Source organism: Papio anubis, chromosome 12 (genome assembly GCF_008728515.1).
Source record: "Papio anubis isolate 15944 chromosome 12, Panubis1.0, whole genome shotgun sequence".
In the NCBI taxonomy this organism is placed as follows: Eukaryota; Metazoa; Chordata; class Mammalia; order Primates; family Cercopithecidae; genus Papio; species Papio anubis.
The window spans coordinates 63,409,190-63,432,161 of record NC_044987.1 but is presented as its reverse complement, the minus strand read 5'-3'; the positions used below and the strand labels follow the sequence as shown (position 1 = coordinate 63,432,161).

At 42.2% G+C, this 22,972-nt stretch overlaps 2 protein-coding genes across 2 annotated transcripts; one reads left to right on the top strand and one right to left on the bottom strand.

Moving 5' to 3' along the window:
* The first annotated feature begins 7,437 nt into the window (after nucleotides 1-7,437).
* Nucleotides 7,438-19,311, top strand: TRIM68 (tripartite motif containing 68). The gene is made up of 7 exons (XM_003910325.4): nucleotides 7,438-7,671; nucleotides 10,163-10,645; nucleotides 12,371-12,466; nucleotides 13,297-13,557; nucleotides 14,022-14,044; nucleotides 14,589-14,689; nucleotides 14,890-19,311. The coding sequence occupies exons 2-7, from the start codon at nucleotides 10,220-10,222 to the stop codon at nucleotides 15,438-15,440; spliced, it is 1,458 nt and encodes a 485-aa protein (XP_003910374.1). The 5' UTR covers nucleotides 7,438-7,671; nucleotides 10,163-10,219; the 3' UTR covers nucleotides 15,441-19,311.
* A 47-nt stretch (nucleotides 19,312-19,358) lies between these two features.
* Nucleotides 19,359-20,547, bottom strand: LOC101016255 (olfactory receptor 52I1). The gene is given in 2 exon segments (XM_017948696.3): nucleotides 19,359-20,422; nucleotides 20,425-20,547. Coding segments are annotated over 2 exon segments (972 nt in total). The 5' UTR covers nucleotides 20,456-20,547; the 3' UTR covers nucleotides 19,359-19,481.
* Nucleotides 20,548-22,972: the final 2,425 nt, after the last annotated feature.

The following is a 22,972-nucleotide window of genomic DNA, read 5'->3' as shown; positions in this document are numbered from 1 at the left end:
GTAAGGAAGTTGGGTAATGATCCTCCAACTTCCATTTTCACTGGCTAAGAGATGCTCCAGGACTATTAACTCCCTGGCATTCCTGGTTTGCCACACAAGGGAAAACTTTCAGATAAGAGACACAGGCTTGCAGTAAGACATGGCACCAACAACATCTGGTATACATCTTATTTATGGATAAATCATCAAGAATCTTAGGTTTATAGATGATCCTTCCATCTATAAACATATCTACGCCCATTCTTGTCTTTTTTTCTGTATATAGAGTCAGGTATCTCTCCTGTCCAAGATAACTTCACCACCTGTTCTCTGAATATCACACCCTCCCCTATCTTCTAGGACCCATCCTATCAATATACATCTCATTTGTATCTTTAGCCTCTTGTTCTTCACTAAATCTGTCCCCTTAGCAAAATCAGAGTACCTGTCTATCTGCTGCCTTTATCTCTATGACCTTTTACAACCACTCTGAACCAAATAATATACTTCCATTTTGTCAAGTTATTCTTGTTAAGATGACCAATGGTATGTTGCATAGTTAGCATATGAGGGAGAAACAAAACCAGGTTCAGTCACTGGGAAGCAAAGTACCATGAGGAGAAGCTGAAGATGCTGAATTGGGGAAGGATCCCTTCTTATTTAGGCATCCAAGTACAAATGGCATTGCATACAAAATAACAAGATCTTGATTTGTAGAGCCAGGGATTCACCTTACAGGGCAGGAAAGTTTTCTTCCTTCAGTCAAATGGTAAAAGTGGAATAATTCTACCTGGGCTAGAGTAAATTAAATTCAAAGTAAGTACAGATTTATAAAGAATAGTTTAGCCTTTGGGTTGTTACAGCCATGAATTAGTAAACTGTATTACATATGTTTCTCTGGATTTTTAAAATTCTGTTTTAAGTTGTATCATAATAGAGAGATGACTAACTTTCAGGAAAGTGCATGTCCTATCTATAGTCTTTCCCTGGGCACCAACTACATTTCACAAATTACCTCTGGTTCATTTATTGGTTAAACCTTGATCAACGTTGTAGATTGCAGAGCTCTGGAACATGGGTCCAAGCACAGCAAATAACATCATAAGCAGATAAAGAAGAAGTTTCATTTTCAACCAATGTGGGAGGCAGGGGGGCAGGAGGCGGGAATAAAATAATCACAAATCCTAAGGCCAATAAATAATGAAAGGAAACCTGTAACAAGAATGGCATTGCTTTCTTAATCAGATTGGCATGGAAATAGCAGCGTCAGATGCATCATTTTAGTCATCAGATAAAAGAATGACAGAGTGCCTTGATGAAGAGATACAGAGGTATCTATAAGACAGTTTTAGCTTTAGAAGTGGAAACAAAGTAAGAGTGTATCAGCAATTGAAGGAAAAAAATCCTTAGGAGTTGAGTAGAAAAAGAAAATGAGGGCGCATGGCAAGACATTCTGATCTAGGCAATATGTGACTCCTATAAGTGGTAGAGAAAAATGGAGATAATACGTTTTTTTAAAAAATGATGGACCTACTTGTACGGACAGGAAAAAAAGAGGGAAATAGAGTATTAAAGGAAGTTAAAGTCATAGCTTACTACTTAGTAAAAGAGGTAACAACATTTATAGAAATTCTGGAGAATGTAAAGTCTAAGTGAGGAGAAGAAATAATCTCAGACGATGTATATATCCAAGAATAGGTCTCTGGTCTCTGAAGGCTTGGGCTCTGGAATAAAACAGAAGCTTATGTTCAGGAACCAGATGATCATGATTTTATAGCTCTCATGAAAGTGGCCAGCAATAGTAAACCTCCCGTGGACAGCCAGACTCACAGACCTAACGAATTCCAGTGCAGGAAGAAGGCACTTTGGTAAAGAGCTAAAGAGTCCTTGGAAATTTGTGATAGATGCCATGAAATACAAAGAAAAGAGGGGTAATAAGAACTGTGGAAAATGTCAGGACTTAAACTTTTTTTGAAATGTATTTTTGCTCAATAGAATGCATCTCGTTTGACATGGTTTGAATATATTTGTCCCTCTAAACTTTATATATTGGAACTTAAACCTTAATGTGATAGTATTAAGTAATAGAGCCTTTAGGAAATGATTAAGCCAGGAGGCCTCTGCCCTCATGAATATGATTAGCAACCTTATAAAAGGGCTGGAAGGGACGCATTAAGCCCTCTTGCCCTTCTGCATTTTCTGCCATGTGAGGACACAGCATTCATACTCTCTGTAGGGCACAAAGTTCAAGGTCCCATCTTGGAAGCAGGGACCAGGCCCTCACCAGACACCTAACCTGCCAGTGACTTGATCTTGGGCTTCCCAGTCTCCAGAACTGTGAGAAATACATTTCTATTCTTTATCAATTATTCAGTCTCAGGTATTTTGTCGTAAGAGCATAAACTGACTAAGACCCTGCTCAAAAGAATGTAGCTATTTCTCTCCAAAGGATACTCCCAATGCTGCACTGGGGTGCTTGGAACAAAATGGACAAAGAGGAGATGGAAAAGAAAGAGTGGAGGTTTTGTAACATGCATACTACTTAAGGGAAGAATGGCATATTGCAAATTTTAATTTGAGAAAACAGAAGTGTTTCATACACCACTTCCTTCAAATAAAAAATTATTTAAATAGGTGGATTTTTCTCACATTGTAAGAAAATCATAGTGTCACTCTTAACTTCTTAATTGGAAATACTCTGAGTTAATTTCTGGGCTCTAGACACCAAATGATAGACACCAATTGACAAATAAAACAATTCTGAAAACCTGAAACCATCAATCCTGTTTTCTCCCCTTGTGTTTCCTTTCTGGTCTCTCCCCAGAGAGCATTATAATTCTCCTTAAGGACTGTGGCCAGTGATGGCAATGTGGATCTAAACTTCTCTTTGACTAGGGAATGAGCTATTATACTACACGGTAGCCACATTTTGTTCTGAGGACTTACTTGTGTTTTCTAAATTTTTGTGAATGTAGAGTTTGTGCCTGTGGTGGGTATTTGTCATTCACTGTAGCTGGCACTTGAATGATCTTCCTATGTTTGATCAATTTTCCTTTTCTTGGGGCGTCTACTTCTCCCCCAAGAAAAGCCATAAAAATCACCTTCCTACCTAATTAATCAGCTTTTATACTATGACAAAAACTCCAAAGTCTCAGGGGCATACAACAAATGTTTTCACTCACACATCATGCCCTTGGCTGCAGATAGGCTGCTAGGATCCCAGTCTACATGTCTTCTCATGCAGGACACAAGCTGAAGCAGGAGCCTCTCTTTGTGATATGCCTTTATTGTGACAATGAGAAAACAACAAAAGGTGGTACAAACATGCAATGTCTCTTAGAGCTTCTGTATGGAACTGAAACACTTCCCTCCATTCCTATTTCAATAACCCAAGATGGTCATATAGCCAAGTCTCATAATGTCTTAGAAAGCATTTTCCAGCTGTTGGGAAGCACTGTGGGTCATGAGGCAATGGATGAGATTGTATGCTCCTCTCACAAAAAGGGAGAAAATAGATGGGAATAATCACCCACCATGGGAGAAGGCATTTTGTCTAAGTGCTGTCAATCATGCACACCTGCAGGAAGACAATTCAGAAGCTAGGAATATAAAAGCAAATATGCCACTTTGAATCATTCTGTTGAAGAGTGCTGACAGAAGAGTAAATCCTCCAGAGGTATCAGAGGCAGAGATTCTAGTGTCAGTCTCTGCACCCAGGTTTAGAAGTGAGATCCGAGTTATCTATGCTCAATGGAGGCAGTAGTGATAGCTCCATCAGAGTGGACCTAAGGGGTAATTTGATGATGTTCCTGCATACATCATACATCATCAGTGGACTACCAAATATTCTTTAATAAGTCCTTTTTGTGCTTAAAATAGGTTTCTGGTGTTTTCAACTCTTGTTTTTAGTAGGCATTTTGATTGACTGGCTCTTCCCTCGGTTGTCTGCTATTCACATGGCAATGAGTTAGGCCAAATCCCTACAAACACATTTTATACTCGATAAGAAGACTATATAATTTAGTATTTTCCACTATAGACAATATGCCTTCTTTTCCAGTACCTTCTGAACAATTATATAGCTGGCCACAAAACAGTTTCCCAAAGGATAAGTTGCAATGGTATTTTTAAAACTCTTATTGCATCGTGGTTATAAAATGCTAACAAACCTAAATAAATTATATATATAGAGAGAGAGAATTTCAATTAAATTAACTGATTTCAGGAGAAAACCAAATTTAAAACTGTGCTTACATTTATTTAATAACAAATGATAATTAAAGCACCATGATGATTTATGGTATATAGCCTGACTTATATTTAGGGAAAACTTTACACTCCTCAGTCAATGCAAGAAGAAAGAAAAATAAGATAATAAATATAAGTAAAATAAATCAAGAAAAAATAATACAGATAAAATCAGAAAAAAAGTGAAATAACAAGTTAACAGGTTCTTTGAAAGGAACGATCAACTAGACAGATCTTTGGAAAGAAAGATATGTCGCTCAGAAAAAAAAAATAAAGTAGCGGTAAATATAAAATATCAGGGATTAGAATCAAGGAAAAAACTCAGAAGTAGAGACAAATAAAAATAAAAATAATTATTTGTGTAATTGTTCATAACTATGAAGACACTGACACTTTGAGAATTGTAACTTACTGAAACAGATTTGACATTTAAAGAACTTGAATTAGACATCAAATACAAGAACTTACAAAGCTACTTCTTGTTTTAATCTAATATAACTCTGATATCAAAACCAATAACAATATTTGGCTTGTTCTGCTTCCCACTGTACAAAGGTCTTGCTGTTAGTTGTGTGTAACTATTAACAATTGCTATTGTAATATACATCTATATTCTGATATATACCTTGTTATTTAGTTATTTTTATGTCTGTCTCAGGCACGCGCACACACACACACACACACACGTATGTTGTCATTTTCCTGTCCATGGCATCTCACACTGAAACTGCCCCACCACATCCTTGCTAGATCTTCCTGTTACTGTTCCTTGCATCTGCTTCTGAAATTATTCTCTCTTTTCTACTTCCTGCTTCTCAATTTCTTGGAACACTTAAACCCTAATATACAATCTAGGTGACAGCCTCAACCCAGAAGCACTTTCAGAAAGGCTCTCCACCACCTCCAGACAGAAAGCTGTGTTTTAATTTCTAGACTCATCACCCTTTCCAATCCCTGACCTCCTTCCTCTGCCAAAGTGAAAGTGGTAACAAAGTCCTGCAGATTTGCCCCTCTAGGCAGGAATTTCCTCTCTCTTAGCCAAGGCTAGCACTGAGCAGATAGGGAAGGGAGGCCCTAACTTCTCCTGCTTGGACTCCTGGGAGATGTCAGTTTTGCCTTCTGGAAACTGAAAACAATCTGGAATAGCGGAAACAGGAGGTATTAACTCCTTCATAAGAGGTCCAGTAGGAGACTTTCAAGGTGGAGTGGGGTATCTATCCATGGTCTAGGCTTTATTCCTACCCTCCTCCTTCCACCCCTAGCAGGTTCTCCTGATGACTGACATGCCACTAACACAGGCAGCTATTTCTTCCCCTTTAAAGCCTTCAAGCCTAAGATTATATTCTTCAAGCCTAAGATTGTACAGAACTAATTGAGGGTGTGGCTCGTACTTCCTCAGAAAGAGTAAGAGAAGAAAATAAATTAGGGGTCTCTAAGCAAGCATGTTGCATGACATGCAATATAGTCAGTCTCTGGTCTCTTTCCAGAATATCAGACCTCAGATTTCTACTAACTCCCTAACTCTTCCTTAGTCCTATTTATTCAGTGCCTATATCTCTTTCCCTGTTCCCCAAACAGTTCTCAGTTCTTGCTTCTCCTGTGATGCTACTCCTCCCCTACAGCACAGATGGGCACCATCCTACAGTCAGCCACTCATCTTGTTGTCCTGTTCTATCTTGGATTCAGGGAAGAGGGTTGGGGTCTGCAGCTACAGCTGTGGAATTTGTCCAAGACAGAGCCTCACCTGGACACACCTGTCTCACAGCAAACAAATAAACAAACAAAACACTCTGAAGATATCTGTAAAGGAAAGCTTCTATGCCTTGGAAGTAAACTGATCTGTCTTCAAAAGCCCTCTCTCCAGCCTTCCCCGCATGAATACAAGCCCCCGCCCCCAGTTACCCTGATTGCCAGGGTTCTTGACAATCGGTCATAGTTACAAATTTCACCTTACACATGAAAATGATCTTCCCATTAACTGTTTTAACTTCACAGAGATTCCAGAGCACTACAACCAACTTGACCTTCAGCTTCTTAAAGGCAGAGACTATATGTACCATAGTTGTAATCCCAGCACCCAGTATAATATTGTCAAAAAATTGATGTTAAATAAATGTTTAAAATGGCTTATTTCAATTAATTAATTCATTATTCTATTAGAGCAGCCATTTCTCCAAAACTGGGTGAGACAGACTGTCTGTCCAGCTCAGACCTAAGATACTTTTGTCTTTTCTCATAGCCCTATGTGTTGCAGGAAATTTCTGGGCCTCACCCTTCAGAATTTTAACCATGGCCTGCGCTCAGACACTGGCATGAGCATTCTGGAGTCTCTGTCCTAACAATTAAGATATTATATAATTTGGAACCGAGCTTCAATTGGAGGATTTCCTGGTTATTTTCTACGTAGATAGGAGGTGCCTTCACTTGCTTATTAAAACCTAAGTGTCAAGAGAAGGACAAGGCCCTGGGAGTACAAAGAAAAACCCAAATCGCTGTCTTAAGTAACAATTTTTGTGTGTGCGTGCATGTGTCTATGTGTTTGGGTGAGGAAGGGATACCAGTTGTTTAATTTTTTTCTTCTTGTTTTAATGACAATTTTTGACCAGGGATTCAATTTCTCCATCAACTCCCGGTCTCTGTTGTCTGTTTTTACCTTTTAAAGTGGATTGCGGCAATAGTGATGACAAGCTGGTTACTTAAGTATTGAAGTGTAAGAGTATGCCAGGAAAAAAGAGAGGGTTTTGTTTGTTTAAGAACCCAGTACTTGCAGCCTGGAACCATGAGAGGTCGCGAATATTGCCAGGAACAGCAGAGTCCACACCATATGTGTGCCCAACCCTATGCTAAGCTGGGTCACAGAACGAGACGTGGCCAATCTCAGGCTTCTGAGTTTAACAAGACAAACTGGCAAATGAATAGCCACCTGAGTCTCTCAATGCACAGCCTGAGGGGCATCATTCGGGAGCCTCAATCCTTTGACCTATCCTGGAACTAACTTCTGGAACCCTCTACAGTTTAAGGGAATCTTGAGTGGGTGAAGAGACCAGAAAAACCCAGGAAGTAGAGAAAAAGCATTGACATGCCTAGAAGCGCCGGAACCCCCGTCTCATCACCAATTGGCTAGGGTTACCCTGCTCACTGCCTGTGATTGGCTGCCCCCACAAACACACCGCCCCCTGGGCGAAGCCACCCTGGGCCCAGCCGGCCGCTCATTGGCTGCCGTCCTGCGACCGGGGCCTGGAGCCGGGTGTAGTATCCTAGGAGCTGCGGGCTACCGGGCCTGCACTGCCGGGCTTTGGGCTCTGGGCCTCCGGCGCTCTCTGGCCCTAAGTGCTGAGCTGCTGGGAGCGGCCGCTTCTGACGCTGGGCCACTGGACGCTGCGGAACCGGGCTTCTTCACTTTGAATTTCCGCCGCGAAGCGCCAGTCCGGGCCCAGGAGGGAGGTGGGTAGAGAACTCTGCCTTTTCTGAAGTCAGATCCTGCAAGCTCACTTTACCCCGACCCGCCCGCTGTCCTGGGGACCTGCCCAAAGCCCTGTGGCGAGGCCAGGAGCTTACTGTCCCCAGCTGCTCCCTGACTCTGGAGATTACCGCCCGCCCCTCTACCCCCTTCCCACTGGGGTCCTCCCTGGAAGTCTTCCAGGCCCCGCCCCCTTCTCAAATGCCCTTCTCAGACTCTCACTGTACCCTACGGAAGGCACAGTCAAAGCAACCGAACGTTTAATTATTTGAATTTTCTCAAAGTAATTCATGTATAATAAAAAGTCAAACATTGAAGCTGGTCTTATTTTGAAGAGCAGTGCCTACCCATCCCCAGATCTTTGCAGAGGCTGCCACTTTTAATTTTTCCCTATTTAGATGTTTTTATCACCCTAAATCAAAATAATGTGCGTTCCTCTGTATTTCTGGATTTGTCATTTTGATATTTCTTTGCCTTACTTTCCTACTGCCCCAATCTTGTCAGTTTTCTATCGCTATTTTAGGTCTTCCATTTGTAGCTTCAAATAATAGGTATCAATTTCCATTTATTGTTCTATTGACTTTAGATGGTGTCTCTTAATGTCTCTACTGCCTTAGCTAAGGATATTAACACATCCTCCACTTAGTCAATCTATCAGTTGGAACTCAACATTTACATTTAGTTTTCACGTATTCAACAGGTATTTGAGGCACTGTTCTTGGCATTGGGGAAATAGAAATGAACAAAACAGACAATGACCCTATCTGCATGAAAAAGTTCTAGTATGGGAAGTAAGACAATAGACAAATACATGGCAAATGACGTCAAAAGCAGGATCATGCAGAAGTCATTTTCAACTGGGAGAACAGCAGGAACCCAAGTCAGGTAGATTTAATGGACGAGGAGTTTGCAGGAGTGTGCGGAAGTTTATTCCTTTGCCTAACTGGACACAGGTGCTGTTTCAAGGAGAGGTCTTGTTAACTGGGAGCCAGGATAGATTCTTTAGTAAGTTAGTGATTTACCAAAAGGAGGTTTTAGGATACTGGATCCCACAGTTTGGTAGTGATAGTGAGAGGAAGAAAAGCAGGAGGCAGGGAATCTAGTGAGAAGGCACACGCTGCCAGTGGCATATCAGAGTCCTGCAAAATTTACTGCCCTGCTTCCTGCTTCCTGCTACTGGACTAACCTAAACCATAGTGATTTTTCTCTCTCCTTTTGAATTTGTATTATACCTTAAAGCTAAAGAGGTTAAGAAATTTGCCCAAGATAGATGGCAGAGCCCCAAGCCAAACATCTGTAAAATGAGAACAATAATGGTCTCTGCCTAGGGTTGTGAAATAAACCAACTTAATTCATGTAAAGTGCTCAGAACAGTGCTTGGCACATCATATAAGTGCTCAAAGAGTGCTTGCTTTTATTATTAATGTATGCTCTCAATTTACCTCACAAATTCTAAAAGGATTTTGGGTTTAGTAACCATTTTCTATGTCTAGCTGGTTTATTCATTCAACAAATATTTATTTACTCAGCAATATCTGCATTGCAGGTGCTATTTAGGTGCTGAGGATACAACAGGAACTAGGACCAACATGGCCCTTCCTTGTATAGACTCTAGCTGGTAACACAAGCTAGCAAAGTGAATGAATAAATATTGCCAACTGAGCCAAGAGCCTGCCATTGACCATGACCATTTTGTCATGCCCATACGTGGCCCTGACAAAAATCTCAGATTTCTTGCTGGAGTAGTGATTTCATCAATATGGGTGTGATGATCATCAAATGATCTTTGTTTTAATCTCCAAGGGATGTTATTTCATCTCTGCTTGTAACATACCACTAAAAGCTCAGAAGAATGTCTTGGCATCTTGGTGAATAATAAGTACATTAGTGCTGGAGCAGTGGGCAGGGGTTTAAAAGGCACAGGAAAAGAACTGCCGTTTCCTTTGCAGTTTTTACATTTTAGTGTGCAACACAAGAAAACAAATTGAGCGTGTAGGCAATGGGCTTCTGGCATACTACCTTCTGACACTTTGAATTGTATAAATGTAAATATAAAGATACCAGAGAGTGAGGCTGGAGGTATTTATGGCCTTACTTCAGATACTGAAATACCACATTTTATGTGAACTTACCCAAGTTTAAGAGAAATAATGCTGATTTGTAGAGCATGATTGGAATGGCAATGGTCTAGTAGAACAATCCCAGAGGAGAATCAGAGTTGGCCAAGTGAATGAAGACTGAGGACTCCCAATATTCACTCACTTAGGCATCCCCATCATCCCCTTCATGATGTGAGTAATGTGACCCATTCAGACCATGCACCCTTCAGTTGGAAAGGCGAATGCTTACTAAAGAAGGTCAGTAAAGGGTCAAAAGGAAGGTGGTTTTTCCCCAGAAATTAATTATTCCTGTTACTGATCTCTCCGTTCCTCTGTTACCTTTTTCTCTTATTTGTCTTTCTTTTCTTCTTCTCAGCCTTTACCACTTCTCCCTGATTTCATTCATGTTCTGAGGAGAGTGTGAGAAGGAACCATGGATCCCACAGCCTTGGTGGAAGCCATTGTGGAAGAAGTGGCCTGTCCCATCTGTATGACCTTCCTGAGGGAGCCTGTGAGCATTGACTGTGGCCATAGCTTCTGCCACAGCTGCCTCTCCGGACTCTGGGAGATCCCAGGAGAATCCCAGAACTGGGGTTACACCTGTCCCCTCTGTCGAGCTCCTGTCCAGCCAAGGAACCTGCGGCCTAATTGGCAGCTGGCCAATGTTGTAGAAAAAGTCCGTCTGCTAAGGCTACATCCAGGAATGGGGCTGAAGGGTGATCTGTGTGAGTGCCATGGGGAAAAGCTGAAGATGTTCTGCAAAGAGGATGTCCTGATAATGTGTGAGGCCTGCAGCCAGTCCCCAGAGCATGAGGCCCACAGTGTTGTGCCAATGGAGGATGTTGCCTGGGAGTACAAGGTGAGAGATGGAAGCTGGCCACTCCAGTCTTCCAACTTGGCTATTACTAGATCAAGGGCTTGACCACCAGCATCACAGACTGCGAGCTGATTCCTTTGGTTCCTGACACCCACAGATCCTGGAATCTGATACAGGGAGCTACACCTTTCCTTGTATTCATGACCTTCCTTGATTTCCTGCCCTCCCACTTCCTCTACACCCCATCCCAGATCCTAACATGGCTCAGTGCCTAACCCAAGGCTGATTTCAATACTGAGAATGTAAAGGAAATCAGTTTGGGTTTTAACTAAATTCTGAATGCCTTGGATGAGTTTAGGCATGAAGCTCTTGTATAGATGGTCAAGGCTACACCTGACCTGCAAACTCCTCCTGGCAATGCTGCAAGTAGTCATTTGGCATTGAATGGATCACTTACTCCTTCATTTTATAGACAAAAGTGAGGCTTAGAAAGTTGAAAACATGGTAATTTATTTTAGAGGGGGAAAGAACTATGGATGAATCACAGGAGTGAGAGAGGTCATCTAATCTTCTCAGGTCCTTTATGACTTCAGGTCCAGTTAGCGAAAGGAAGATCAGAGGCTGTGACTCAAGTCTTCTTGCTCTTTCTCCTCTCCCAAGTTTGTTTATTTGACAAGTCATCTCTGACAAACCTGGGACTCCTTTTTTGTACCTTACCTCATTAACTTCCAGCTTCTGGGCTTCTCTTTACTCTTCCTCAGATGCCCATAATGACACCTTTATCAGAACCATTATCTCAGTGATTCTGTGATCCAGTGATCCAGCATTGGTCTTAATTCTGTTTTTTGGAGTTGAAATAGGAAGGTGAGAGTGTAAGACAAATACCCTGAAGAGCTTTTTTCCTATATGGGAGGGATTTCTAAAATATGAAAAGTGTTTACTAACTCATTCTGTTTTTGAGAATATTAGAAAAGGGAGATAGTATAACACAGGGGTAAAGGGCTGGATTAAATCCCAGCCCAACCATTTATTACCTGAATGACTTTGGGTAGGTCACCCTCTAAGCCTCAGTTTTCTTGTCTATAAAATGAGGTTAATACCAGGCTCAGGGGATTGTAAATATCACATCCATATTTAGAGCTTAAAATATACCTGTCATATGATAAATTTTAACAAAATAATTGCTATTTTGTTAAAATAGCAGAATTAAATGGTGTGTCTGCACACTTTATGCTTTTCAGTAGAAATCCCTTGCATTACTATTCTAGGAAAGTGCTTCTTACCCTTAATATGCATATGAACCACCTGGGAGATCTGGCTAAAATTGAGATGCTCATTTGGTAGGTCTAAGGGGAGGCCAGGATTCTGCATTTCTAACAAGCTCCTAGGTGATGTGGATGCTGCTGATCCACTTGAACCACATTTGGAGTAACAAGGTTCTGGCAGACAGCAAGATAAAAATAAATAAGATAAGGATAAAAATTGACATGGAAAGGAAAGTCCAAGGTACTTTTCTGGAGAGGCTGGAAATGGACCTTTTCTTCCAGTTTACTGACATTTAGAAACTGTGGGAGTTGAAATTATTCTCGGCCCAGTGAGCTACCTTGGATGTCATCTGGGCAGAGTCTACTTCCTCTGTCGCACTCCCTTTCCCCACAGCCTTCACTGTGGCCAGTTGCCTGAAGGACTCTGGTTCTCCCACAGCCTCCCAATGCTAGGAAGCCTAAGCTGCCGGAGGTGGCCTCATGAGGGTTTTGTCTCTTGCAGTGGGAACTTCATGAGGCCCTCGAACATCTGAAGAAAGAGCAAGAAGAGGCCTGGAAGCTGGAAGTTGGTGAAAGGAAACGAACTGCCACCTGGAAGGCAGGTTGCCTCGTGGGGAAAAGAGTTTGTGTCAGTCGTCCTGTGTGGTCCTGGAGCTGGCCTGGGGTAGCATTCTTATCTCTGTGAGGCAGAATGTAAGGCTTGAAATCACAGAGCCTGGGGTTCTAATCCCTGCTTTCTCTGTCCCAGGCTTTAGGTAGGCCATGTCACCTCTTAATTCCAATTTCTCCTTGGTGATGTAGGGATAACCTCTGGTCTTGTATCCTCATATATGAGAAAGGGAAAGCATGTGCTCACGTGTGTCAGCTCACAATGGTGTGGCTTATATCATGCTTAGTAAAGCAGAGTTTCTCTTTCACTTTCCCAAGTTAGAGCATATTTGCTAAGAGTCTGGTTATTAAAATATTGGAAAATCACCTCTGAAATAAATTTGAGGCCAATAAGTATCAAACTACTAGAACTTTTGATCAGCAGAAAGTAACACTGAACCAATCTAAAACAGCACATTGAACAGATATAATATCAACATGAAAATGAACCACCTAACAGTGTAGTTAAGTTACACTGCCTTAGAGACTTAAATGTAACACATCTTGTCATTATTCTGAAAATGGAAAATAGTCTAGAGCTTGTAGTATTTAGATAATATCCTGGACCCTACTGGAGTCAGTAAGAGTGACAATAGAGACTTAGAAGTGTGTGGTGGAGTTGGAACAGGAAGCTAGGAAAAATAGTATCCTTTATCTTTGCCCCCGCATAGCCTGTCACGTGGTTGGTACCACTGCAGAGTATGTGTGTATGCATATGTCAGTATGCTCAATACTGGGTAACTGAAAGTATCAGTGCTGATTTCCATCTTGGCTCCACAGATACAGGTGGAAACCCGAAAACAGAGTATTGTATGGGAGTTTGAGAAATACCAGCGATTACTGGAGAAAAAGCAGCCACCACATCGGCAGCTGGAGGCAGAGGTAACAGCAGCTCTGGCCAGCCTACAGCAGGAGGCGGCAGAGACCTTGCAGAAACTGGAGTTGAACCATAGTGAGCTCATCCAGCAGAGCCGGGTCCTGTGGAGGATGATTGCGGAGTTGAAAGAGAGATCACAGAGGCCTGTCCGCTGGATGCTGCAGGTGAGTAGCAGGTTTTCCTGGTAACCCTGAGTGATAGCTGAAGATAGACTGAGACTCCAGGAAAGAGCATCCATTACTCTTCAGTAGGGACTGCCAGCACTCTGCCAGCTGATCATGGATCCTGTGTTTCCCCAGCGAATACCTGCTGTTTCCCTCTCTCTGGCTGGTGGATGACCTGGTCTGTTGTAGTGTCATAGGTGGGACAGTGCTCAGGCAGCTCTGGCATCATTCTAGGCCCTCTCCTCTAGCCTGAGAGTCTTGAGATGGAGCCTGAAGTTGGCCAGTTCAGCCAAAGCTCAGCCTGCTCTTCCATCCTTCCATACGCTTCTCCTTACCTCTGCATGGCATCTCTCCATTCTTGGTATCTGTCTCCCTTCCCGTAGAGAAACTCCCTGCCAGTTTGATGTCTGTTCCCTCCAAGGAATAGCACATACTCAGGTGTTGCATTTTTTTTCTCCTCCTAGGATATTCAGGAAGTGTTAAACAGGTATGTTCTCACCCTTGGAGCCTCTAAGCAGCCCTGTAGGGGATAGTGGGGCCTGGCTGGAGCCAGAAGTAGGGACAGAGCACAGACTCGATGCACACAGAAAAGCAAGTGCTGGTCCACAGTCTCGTCCCACTTACATGGTAATGGCTAAGGAATCTTTGTTGATCTTTCCTTTTTCTTCTTTGTACTTTATCAAATGTATATCAAGTGAAGCTATAAAATACGTGGTTTCAAGTTGATTGCTCAAAGAGGAAAAAAGACTGCCCATGACTCCTTCATGTCCAGCAGAAAATATGTGCACTTCTTCCTCTCCCAGAATCAAATATACATCCAAACCTTCCCGTAGCATGAGCATGCGGGTGTTCTCACCTCTGCACACAAACAGCTTGAGGCTCAGCCAAATAACCATAACCATCATGTCTCTGCTTTGCTGGGGTGGGGCACTTCACTACGTCCCTGGCCAAGCCCCTCTTCCCTGTACTAAGATAAGGCCCATGTGGCAAAGCCAGGACTCCTGGCCCTGAGGTTCACCCTCCTCTACCAGGAGCAAATCTTGGAGCTTGCAGCGGCCAGAACCAATCTCCCTGGAGCTGAAGACAGATTGCCGTGTGCTGGGGCTAAGAGAGATCCTGAAGACCTATGCAGGTAATGGATCCTGGGGGAAACTGTAGTGGACAGTCGGAGGGACCCCTCCCAGAGAAGGAAAATGGTTCAGTGCCCTCTGGGTGCTCCATCCAGCCTCACCCACTCATTATTGAGAAATCTGTGGCTGAATTTATCAGACAGCCCTCACCCATGCCCCTTGGCCCTATATCACTGTTACCAACCAGGACCTTTTTTTCTAGCTGATGTGCACCTGGATCCAGATACTGCTTACTCCCGTCTCATCGTGTCTGAAGACAGAAAACGTGTGCACTATGGAGACACCAACCAGAAACTGCCAGACAATCCTGAGAGATTTTACCGCTATAATATTGTCCTGGGAAGCCAGTGCATCTCCTCAGGCCGGCACTACTGGGAGGTGGAGGTGGGAGACAGGTCTGAGTGGGGCCTGGGAGTATGTAAGCAAAATGTAGACCGGAAGGAGGTGGTCTACTTATCCCCCCACTATGGATTTTGGGTGATAAGGCTGAGGAAGGGAAATGAGTACCGAGCAGGCACCGATGAGTACCCCCTCCTGTCCTTGCCAGTCCCTCCTCGCCGGGTGGGAATTTTCGTGGATTATGAGGCCCATGACATTTCCTTCTACAATGTGACTGACTATGGCTCCCACATCTTCACTTTCCCCCGCTATCCCTTCCCTGGGCGCCTCCTGCCCTATTTTAGTCCTTGCTACAGCATTGGAACCAACAATACTGCTCCTCTGGCCATCTGCTCCCTGGATGGGGAGGACTAAGAGAGCTATCATCCTAACCAGAGAGGCCTTGGAATTGGGCCTGGCCCCCATGGGGCTTGGAGGACCCAGCCACTGACAGGTATCCCCTGAAACTGACGTGAGCTCAGAATCCAAGGATTCCTCTGTCTGATCCTTTGGTCATTGCTACCAGGCTAAAGTCTGTCATGAAACCACTTATTTTAAAAAGCAGAGGCCCAGTCAAATGAGCACTGCACCCCATGAGGAAAGCGTGACAGGGCTGATGGTGAGGATCAGAGCAGTTCTAAGGTGACTTGTTGGGGTAAGGATCAGGACTTTGTCCGTGGTGTAGCCAACGCCCCTCTTCCCTGATTCCTGTCCGATGTCACAGTTAAGTCAGTGAGGATGATGAAGTAGACACAATCTTCAGGACACTATTAGATAGGCTTTCTCAATAGGCCAAAAAAATGCTGCCCATACCCAGAGCTGGTTGTTGTGCTGAGGCCAGTCAGAGGATGCTTCCCCTGAGGTTTGCTACAACTAAGCAAACTTTATGTGACCCTCACCCTCTTACCACCTGGCAAGAGAAATTCAGTGCAGCAGGGGGACACCGACCCACCCAAGCCACTCCACTGCCGTTCCCTCTCTGAGCACAACCTGGGCAAATCACTGTCCCTTGGACTCCTGGGAGACCAGTGTCCTAAGTCCTGCTTTTTTTCTCTAAGTGGCAGGATCAGAAAACCTGTGAGCCTTAGTTTGTATTTTCACTTTATGAATGAGGAAACTGAAATGACCTTAATGGAGCAAGATATTTCTTTTTTTTTTTTTTTTTTTTGAGATGGAGTCTCACTCTGTCACCCAGGCTGGAGTGCAGTGGCACAATCTCAGCTCACTGCCAGCTCCACCCCCTGGGTTCATGCCATTCTCCTGCCTCAGGCTCCCAAGTAGCTGGGACTACAGCAGGCACCCACCACCACACCTGGCTCATTGTTTTGTATTTGTAGTAGAGACGGGGTTTTACCATGTTAGCCAGGATAGTCTCGATCTCCTGACCTCATGATCTGCCCACCTCGGCCTCCCAAAGTGCTGGGATTACAGGCATGAGCCACCATGCCTGGCCGCTGGAGCAAGTTATTTCTTACAAAGCTGCTGAAGATAAGATTATAAAAATTATAAAGCATTTTTCACACTCATATGAAACAAGGTTGACAAACTCACTTCACAGGTCACATGCCTGTACATCATTTATTATATTTGGGTCTGAAACTTCTCACATGTTTGGAAAGTTTTATGTGTCCTCATTGGGAAAATGGGTGTAATTCAGCATAAAACCTCTTATTATTGTCCTGCCTCATGGAACTGTTATATAGATCCCAGATCCATCCCATGCATTTGTTCCGTCTGAGGCACAGAGGCAGGCAAGCCACAGATTTTGCACGTGGTGACCTTGCCACTGTGCCACGATACAGCCCGCATCTTATAGCAATGCCTTTGTCTCAGGGCCTCTCCTGACAGTCTAGAGCCTTTCAGGCAGAAAGGTGCTTCAAATGGCTGTGATAAGAAATACTAAAAATTGTGTTTCTACTTTTATTGTATTATATTGGCTGTTCACGTATGTAGGAGTTAAAACAGGCCAAACTTGGAGAAATAAACTCATTCTGCCCACCATGCTTCCAGGCTGCATCTTGAGAATTAGCAGTAGAAGGGGAGAAGTTTCCATCATCTGCTTGGAGGGGAATGAGCTGGTGAGTCACAGACCCTGGTGCTGGCAAAGGGTTGAGCCTGCCACCATTAGAGAAGCATCTTTGTCGGGGGATTCCCTGGGGATAATTGAGAAGTAGGTCCCTAGGAAGGACTTCAGTTAATGTCTGTGGACACTTGGCACAAAAGGGTTAAGGAAAAAATCAATGTTGTTCTTTTGCTATTAGGACAAATCTTGGAAGTTTCCTAGAAACGGAGGATTGTTAGGTGATTAATTCATTCAAACTTAGAATGAAGGAAGGAATGAAATGGCGTCATTGGTAATGTACTCTTTTAGGTTAGTTTGATTGTTTTTTACATTTATAAGCCTGTTTGGGTACTCTGATTACTTGTTAGAAGAGTTGTAAGGTTAAATAATCCACATTATTACAGATTGTCTGACTTTTAAGACCAGACAAGAAGATTGAAGCTCTAAGTGCCTGAAAACCGTTTTCTACAGAGTAGAAAAAAAAAATGAGAATGAAATATAGACCTGGTAGGGCAAGCTTCCTGATGGAAATGCTGGGAAGAAATTAGTGTCTGGGGTGCAGGCTGGACTGTACCTTTGTTGCTTTATATTAGATTCTTTAATGCATCCAATATGCTTTCATTTAATGGACCTAGCCAATTTTTCAGGTTACTTATGGAGAAAGAATAATGTGACATTTCAAAATGAAAATCTTACCAAATGTGTTTAACAACCTTATAATCTTATAATCCTTTTTTTTTAAATGTTATAACCTTATAATCTTGTTTTGTTTTTATGGTAGGGGGTTGTGAGGGAAAAAAGTTTCACTTTACTACCCTTTGGGACCTCAGTGCATCATTATCAGATTTTTAAGAGGTTGATTTCTACTCTGCTGGTATTCAAAAATTGAATACATTCTTGGCAGGTAAACAAGTCTAATATTAGCAAAAGGTATGGATGTTAAGTTACTAAGGAGCTTGTCTATTTGAAAGAATTGTCCTATGAGTACTGGTCTGTATAGGACTACTCCCTTGAAATTATGGAATTAGAAATGTATTGGGCGTATTTTTAAGTTCATACAATATGTCAGAGATTGTGTTATCTGCTTTCCATGTTTTATTTAATTTTTAATACTCTGAATTAATGTTGTTTTCTCTATCAATAGACAGGAAGTGTTAAGACTCAGGTATAGTAACTTGCCGTCAACAGATTCTTCTCACACTGTGAATTTTAACACTAGTAGGAAATTATCTTTTTATTAAGATTTTCAAATGTACATATCTCTTATATATGAGATCTTTTTCTTTTAACATATACTGATTACTCAGTTCAAGATTTTCTGAAAGGGAAAAAAACCAAAAATCATGTAAGCATCCAGTAACCTGAAGAAGAGTGCTTACATTTCAACTTCTTTATCTATATTGTTCTCTATTAACCTCTTCATCCCAGAGCACACCCCCTGAGAGGTGCCCACAAGAAGAAAGACCTGTGTATATTTGATCCCTCTCTTCTATGCCTTAAGGTTAAGTTATACAGATGGGGACTAGGAAGCAACAAGAAAGATTTCCAAAACCAAACTTGTATTAACTTACCTTCTGTTGCTTAAAAACAAAAAGCTGGTAATTGGTATACTAACTCCAACTAGCTTAACAATAGGATATACATTTAAAAGTTAAGTGGCATTTTATAGAACATAACAATATACCTGGGTGTCCAAAGTGATTTGGAATCAGAGAACCAAAGACTTATTCTCTTCATCCATTCTTGGAGATTGGCCTTTGATGCATGGGCCAATCCCAATTTTCTCCTTCCAGTTTATGTGTTGTAGAATTACCACCATCTCTGATCCCAAGTTTATATCTCCCTAGATGAACAGTAAACCATATGGCTTGGGAAGGACCCTGGTCTAGGTGTGAACATAGAACCCAAATGGAGTGAGATCACTATTGGGCCAGAGGGCAGGGTCATATATTAATAGCTTCTTCCATGTAATCACTTGGAGAAAAGAACAGTTCTGAGAATATCAGTCAGGTTTCGGGGGAGATACCAAACACTTGGTTTCTTCAGCAGAGGGGATGGTAGGATAGTAGGTAGGAAATATGGGTCAGAAGCTGTAGAAGGAAAAATTCCAGAGCTGTATTCTATACCAAACTTACTCTGATTCAGACACTATTGTATTAACCCATTAAAAATGTCAGAAAATTAGAAACATTTCATTCATATTCTTGGTAGAAATTTAAAAGTGACACAAAGATATCCTTTACAGCTTCATCTTAGAATTCCTTATAGTACCAGGTAAACCAATCCCGCTCCACAAATCTCTAAGGCATCTTTGAAGGTGGCTGGAATGCTCCAGATCTGAACAGATATTGTGTTCATGAACCCAGGTTGGAGTGGTCAAAGAGGAAGTGCATCAGATAACTCCATATTCTCTCCCACAATTGTTTGGTCCTCATGCCATAGATGATGGGATTTAAGGTGGCGAGGGTGATCATGTACAGGGCAGCCAGCAGCACCTGGGTGTGCAAGGGCACTACATCCTGCCCCAGCCAGGCCGCATAGACGGATGCCATCCCAGGTAGATAGTACAAAGCCATTACCCCCACGTGGGAGCCACATGTGCTTAATGCTTTCAACTGAGCTGTCTTTGAGGAGAGACCAAATACTGCCCTGAGAATTAAGATATAGGAGGCAGCAATGAAGACCACATCAGAGCCCACCATAATAGAGGAACCAATCAGACTATAGAGACTGCTGGGCATGGGGTCAGCACATGCTAACCTGGCCAAAGCTATGTGCTCACAGTAGCAGTGGAGAACCACATTGGAGCCACAGAAAGGTAGATGACTCACCATCCAACTCAATGGAGTCATGAATGTGACAGCTCTAATGGTGATGGTCAGACTCATTCCCAGCATCACTTGAGGTGTGAGAATTCTCTTGTAGTGTAGAGGCTTGCAGATGGCTACATAGCGGTCAAAAGCCATGGTTAGCAGCAGCCCTGTCTCCACAGCTGTGGCTAAGTGGACAAAAAACATCTGCGTGAAACAAGCATTAAAGCTGATGGAGCTGTCTCCTGAGCAGAAGATGCTCACCATCTTGGGTACCACCAAGGAGGCCATAACAATGTCCACAGCAGCCAGAACACACAGAAAGCAACACATGGGCTCATGTGGAGTGGAATCCATCCAGATTGCAGTCACAATGAGGGTGTTTCCTAACAGGGCTATGATGTACATGGCACTCAGTGAGATAGCCAGCCAAAGTTGTGAAGATTGCAGTCCTGGGATACCCACAAGGAGAAAGGAAGCAGGGTTTCCATTGTGTGGTTGTAGGCTGGACCCAGCATCACAAGTGAGACTTTTTTCCCGTTAATGCACAAATGATGTATGAGAAGAATGCAATCCTGTAAGATTTGTTGACACGTGTGGTGCTGGGAAAACCTAGGGATATTCTCAGCTTGGTGGTAATCTCAGGATCAAAAATGTGGCATCTGACAAAATTATCCTGTGCCACTTTTATCGTCCTTAATATTCTTCCCTTACAAATTTATATTCATTGTTCGTGGATCAGCTCATGGCTTACCTCCTTTGGAAAGCCTTTTCTGCTTTCTTCCTTCCCCAGTCCATACCCTTTCATCTGAGCTTTCATGCAGTCTCCCATCATGACCTCAAAGAGACTAAATTGATCATTGTAATGCTCTCCCTAGACTTTATTGTATGCATTTAGGTGTATGTCTCTTGTTTATGATCTTATACAAAGGGTGTAATCCATAACTGAGGTCACAAGTCTATTAAAATAAGTCTATTAATATATATTTATTATGGTAAAGTTTCCACGGAATGAAGGATAAACAGAGAAATGAATCTTTCATCTCTGTATGCTCAGTTACTCATTGTTGTATGAACAAAAGCTTCCTGAGGTCAAACATATCATATTTTTTATCCTTGGCGCAGTGCCTATAAAAAAATATGAAAGAAGTATCCTTGTGGTGAAAGAAATACATGAATGACTTGGGAAAAATAAGATCATTAGAGAACAACAAAATCACCTTCCATAGGAGATAATAAAGTACCTGGAAATATTTATAATCCTTACCTTCTCTAAACTTTGCCCTGAATATCCTATTTACTTAGGTTCAATTAACAGATTAAATTAGTACAAACAAAACCTTGGGACTACCTTATAGATGAACTTTCCCCAATAAGCTTTTATGATTTTTCAGTGCAGCTAACTCTTTTTTCATGATAAACTACCAAGTCATTCCAGGCAACAAGGAAGCTTTATCCTTTAGAAAGTTAAGCACTTTATTATGAACATAGTATGTGACAGTACTATGTTAAAAAGCGTAGTATTCATAATGTGAGTGTATTCCTCCATTTTTAAAATAGATCAAACATCCATTCCATACAACACAGTTTATATGACTTAAATGAGATTAAATATTCTAGCCAAGATCATGTAGTGTGTGATATGTTTGGGGTTTAAGCTGTAACTCCCAGGTGTCCATCCAGCCCAACGTGGATAGTGAAGAAGACAACTGTGGATAAAACAAGGTTAGGGGTTTCACTTGGCCAGGTTTGATGAGACAAAGATAGCTACTGCTATGCACAGCCTGCAGCTGAGGTACACCACTTGTTGATCTCTGTTTATTGCTGCATTCACCATCCTTTGCCTCTGTCAGGTGTTACCATATCATACAATGTGTAATAATCTGGCTGGAGAACCTAAAATAGAAGTAGTCAGCCTAAACTACCATTACAGTCCTATGTGGTAGCCCTTTAGTTACTTTCTCCATAGGATGATTGGTTTCCATGATTTCATATGGTGTTTGGTCATGGACACATTTTCCCAGCCATGTGAGAATATTCTTTGCAAGGGTTGCTGCTGCTTCTGGTGGTAACATTCAGCTTTGGGAGACAGTGGCTGATCTTCTTCATGGAACCCCTAGGTTTTTTTCTTCAGAATACAGCCTACAAATCCTGCATAGTTTCATGTACCACACTCAAAATGTGGTACTGTTCCTACATCATCAAGAGGCAAAAAGCACTGGTTCTAGATTCATACCTCTAGACTTAAAAATCCACTCTGTCACTTGCTAGCCACTTTGCCTTAGTCAAATTATGTAAACACACCAAGCCCCAGTTTCTTCATCCATAAAATGGGGGTAACAGTACTTACATCATAAAGATATTTTGAGACTTAAGTGATAAGCTTTGTAAAAGTGCTCAGCGTGATGCTTGGTGCTTTGGTGCTCAATAAAATGTAGCTAATATAAAATGAAACTGTTTTCCCTGCATAAATCCCATACTTTTAGATTGCTCCAAGTAGCATCCTTAAATGAGAGTGTGTGACTTGAAGACCACTATTAAAAAGTAAAAGCCACTCAACCCGCATTGCCTGAAGCTTTTCTCCTGTCCTCCCATAATTCACCGCTGAAGATGTCTCACCCACAGGCTATACACAGCAAGATTCTTCTAATTGGACTATGATGAGGAGCTCACTGTCTGTCCCATTATAGATCAGGTCTCAAGGTTAGAATTTTTTTTGTTTGCTAGTTTGCTAATTTTTTTTTCTTTCTTCATCACACCTGTGACAACATCTTCCTTACTTTTGCCTACAACCCCTCTTTAATAAGGAAGCCTAAGAATGGCTCCACTTCTGCTGTCATATAACAAGTCTTTCCAAACTGAATTCAGATTAAGGATGGAGCAGAGGCAGGTATGACAAATATTTCTTTTTCAGTCTAAATTGCTACTTCAACTCTTTTTCCTATTGCCATTAGATCATTTTGCTTCCAGAGAAATGGACATGTAGGTTGGTCACAGACCTGAACTCTGGATGCCAAGAATGGACTAGAATATGT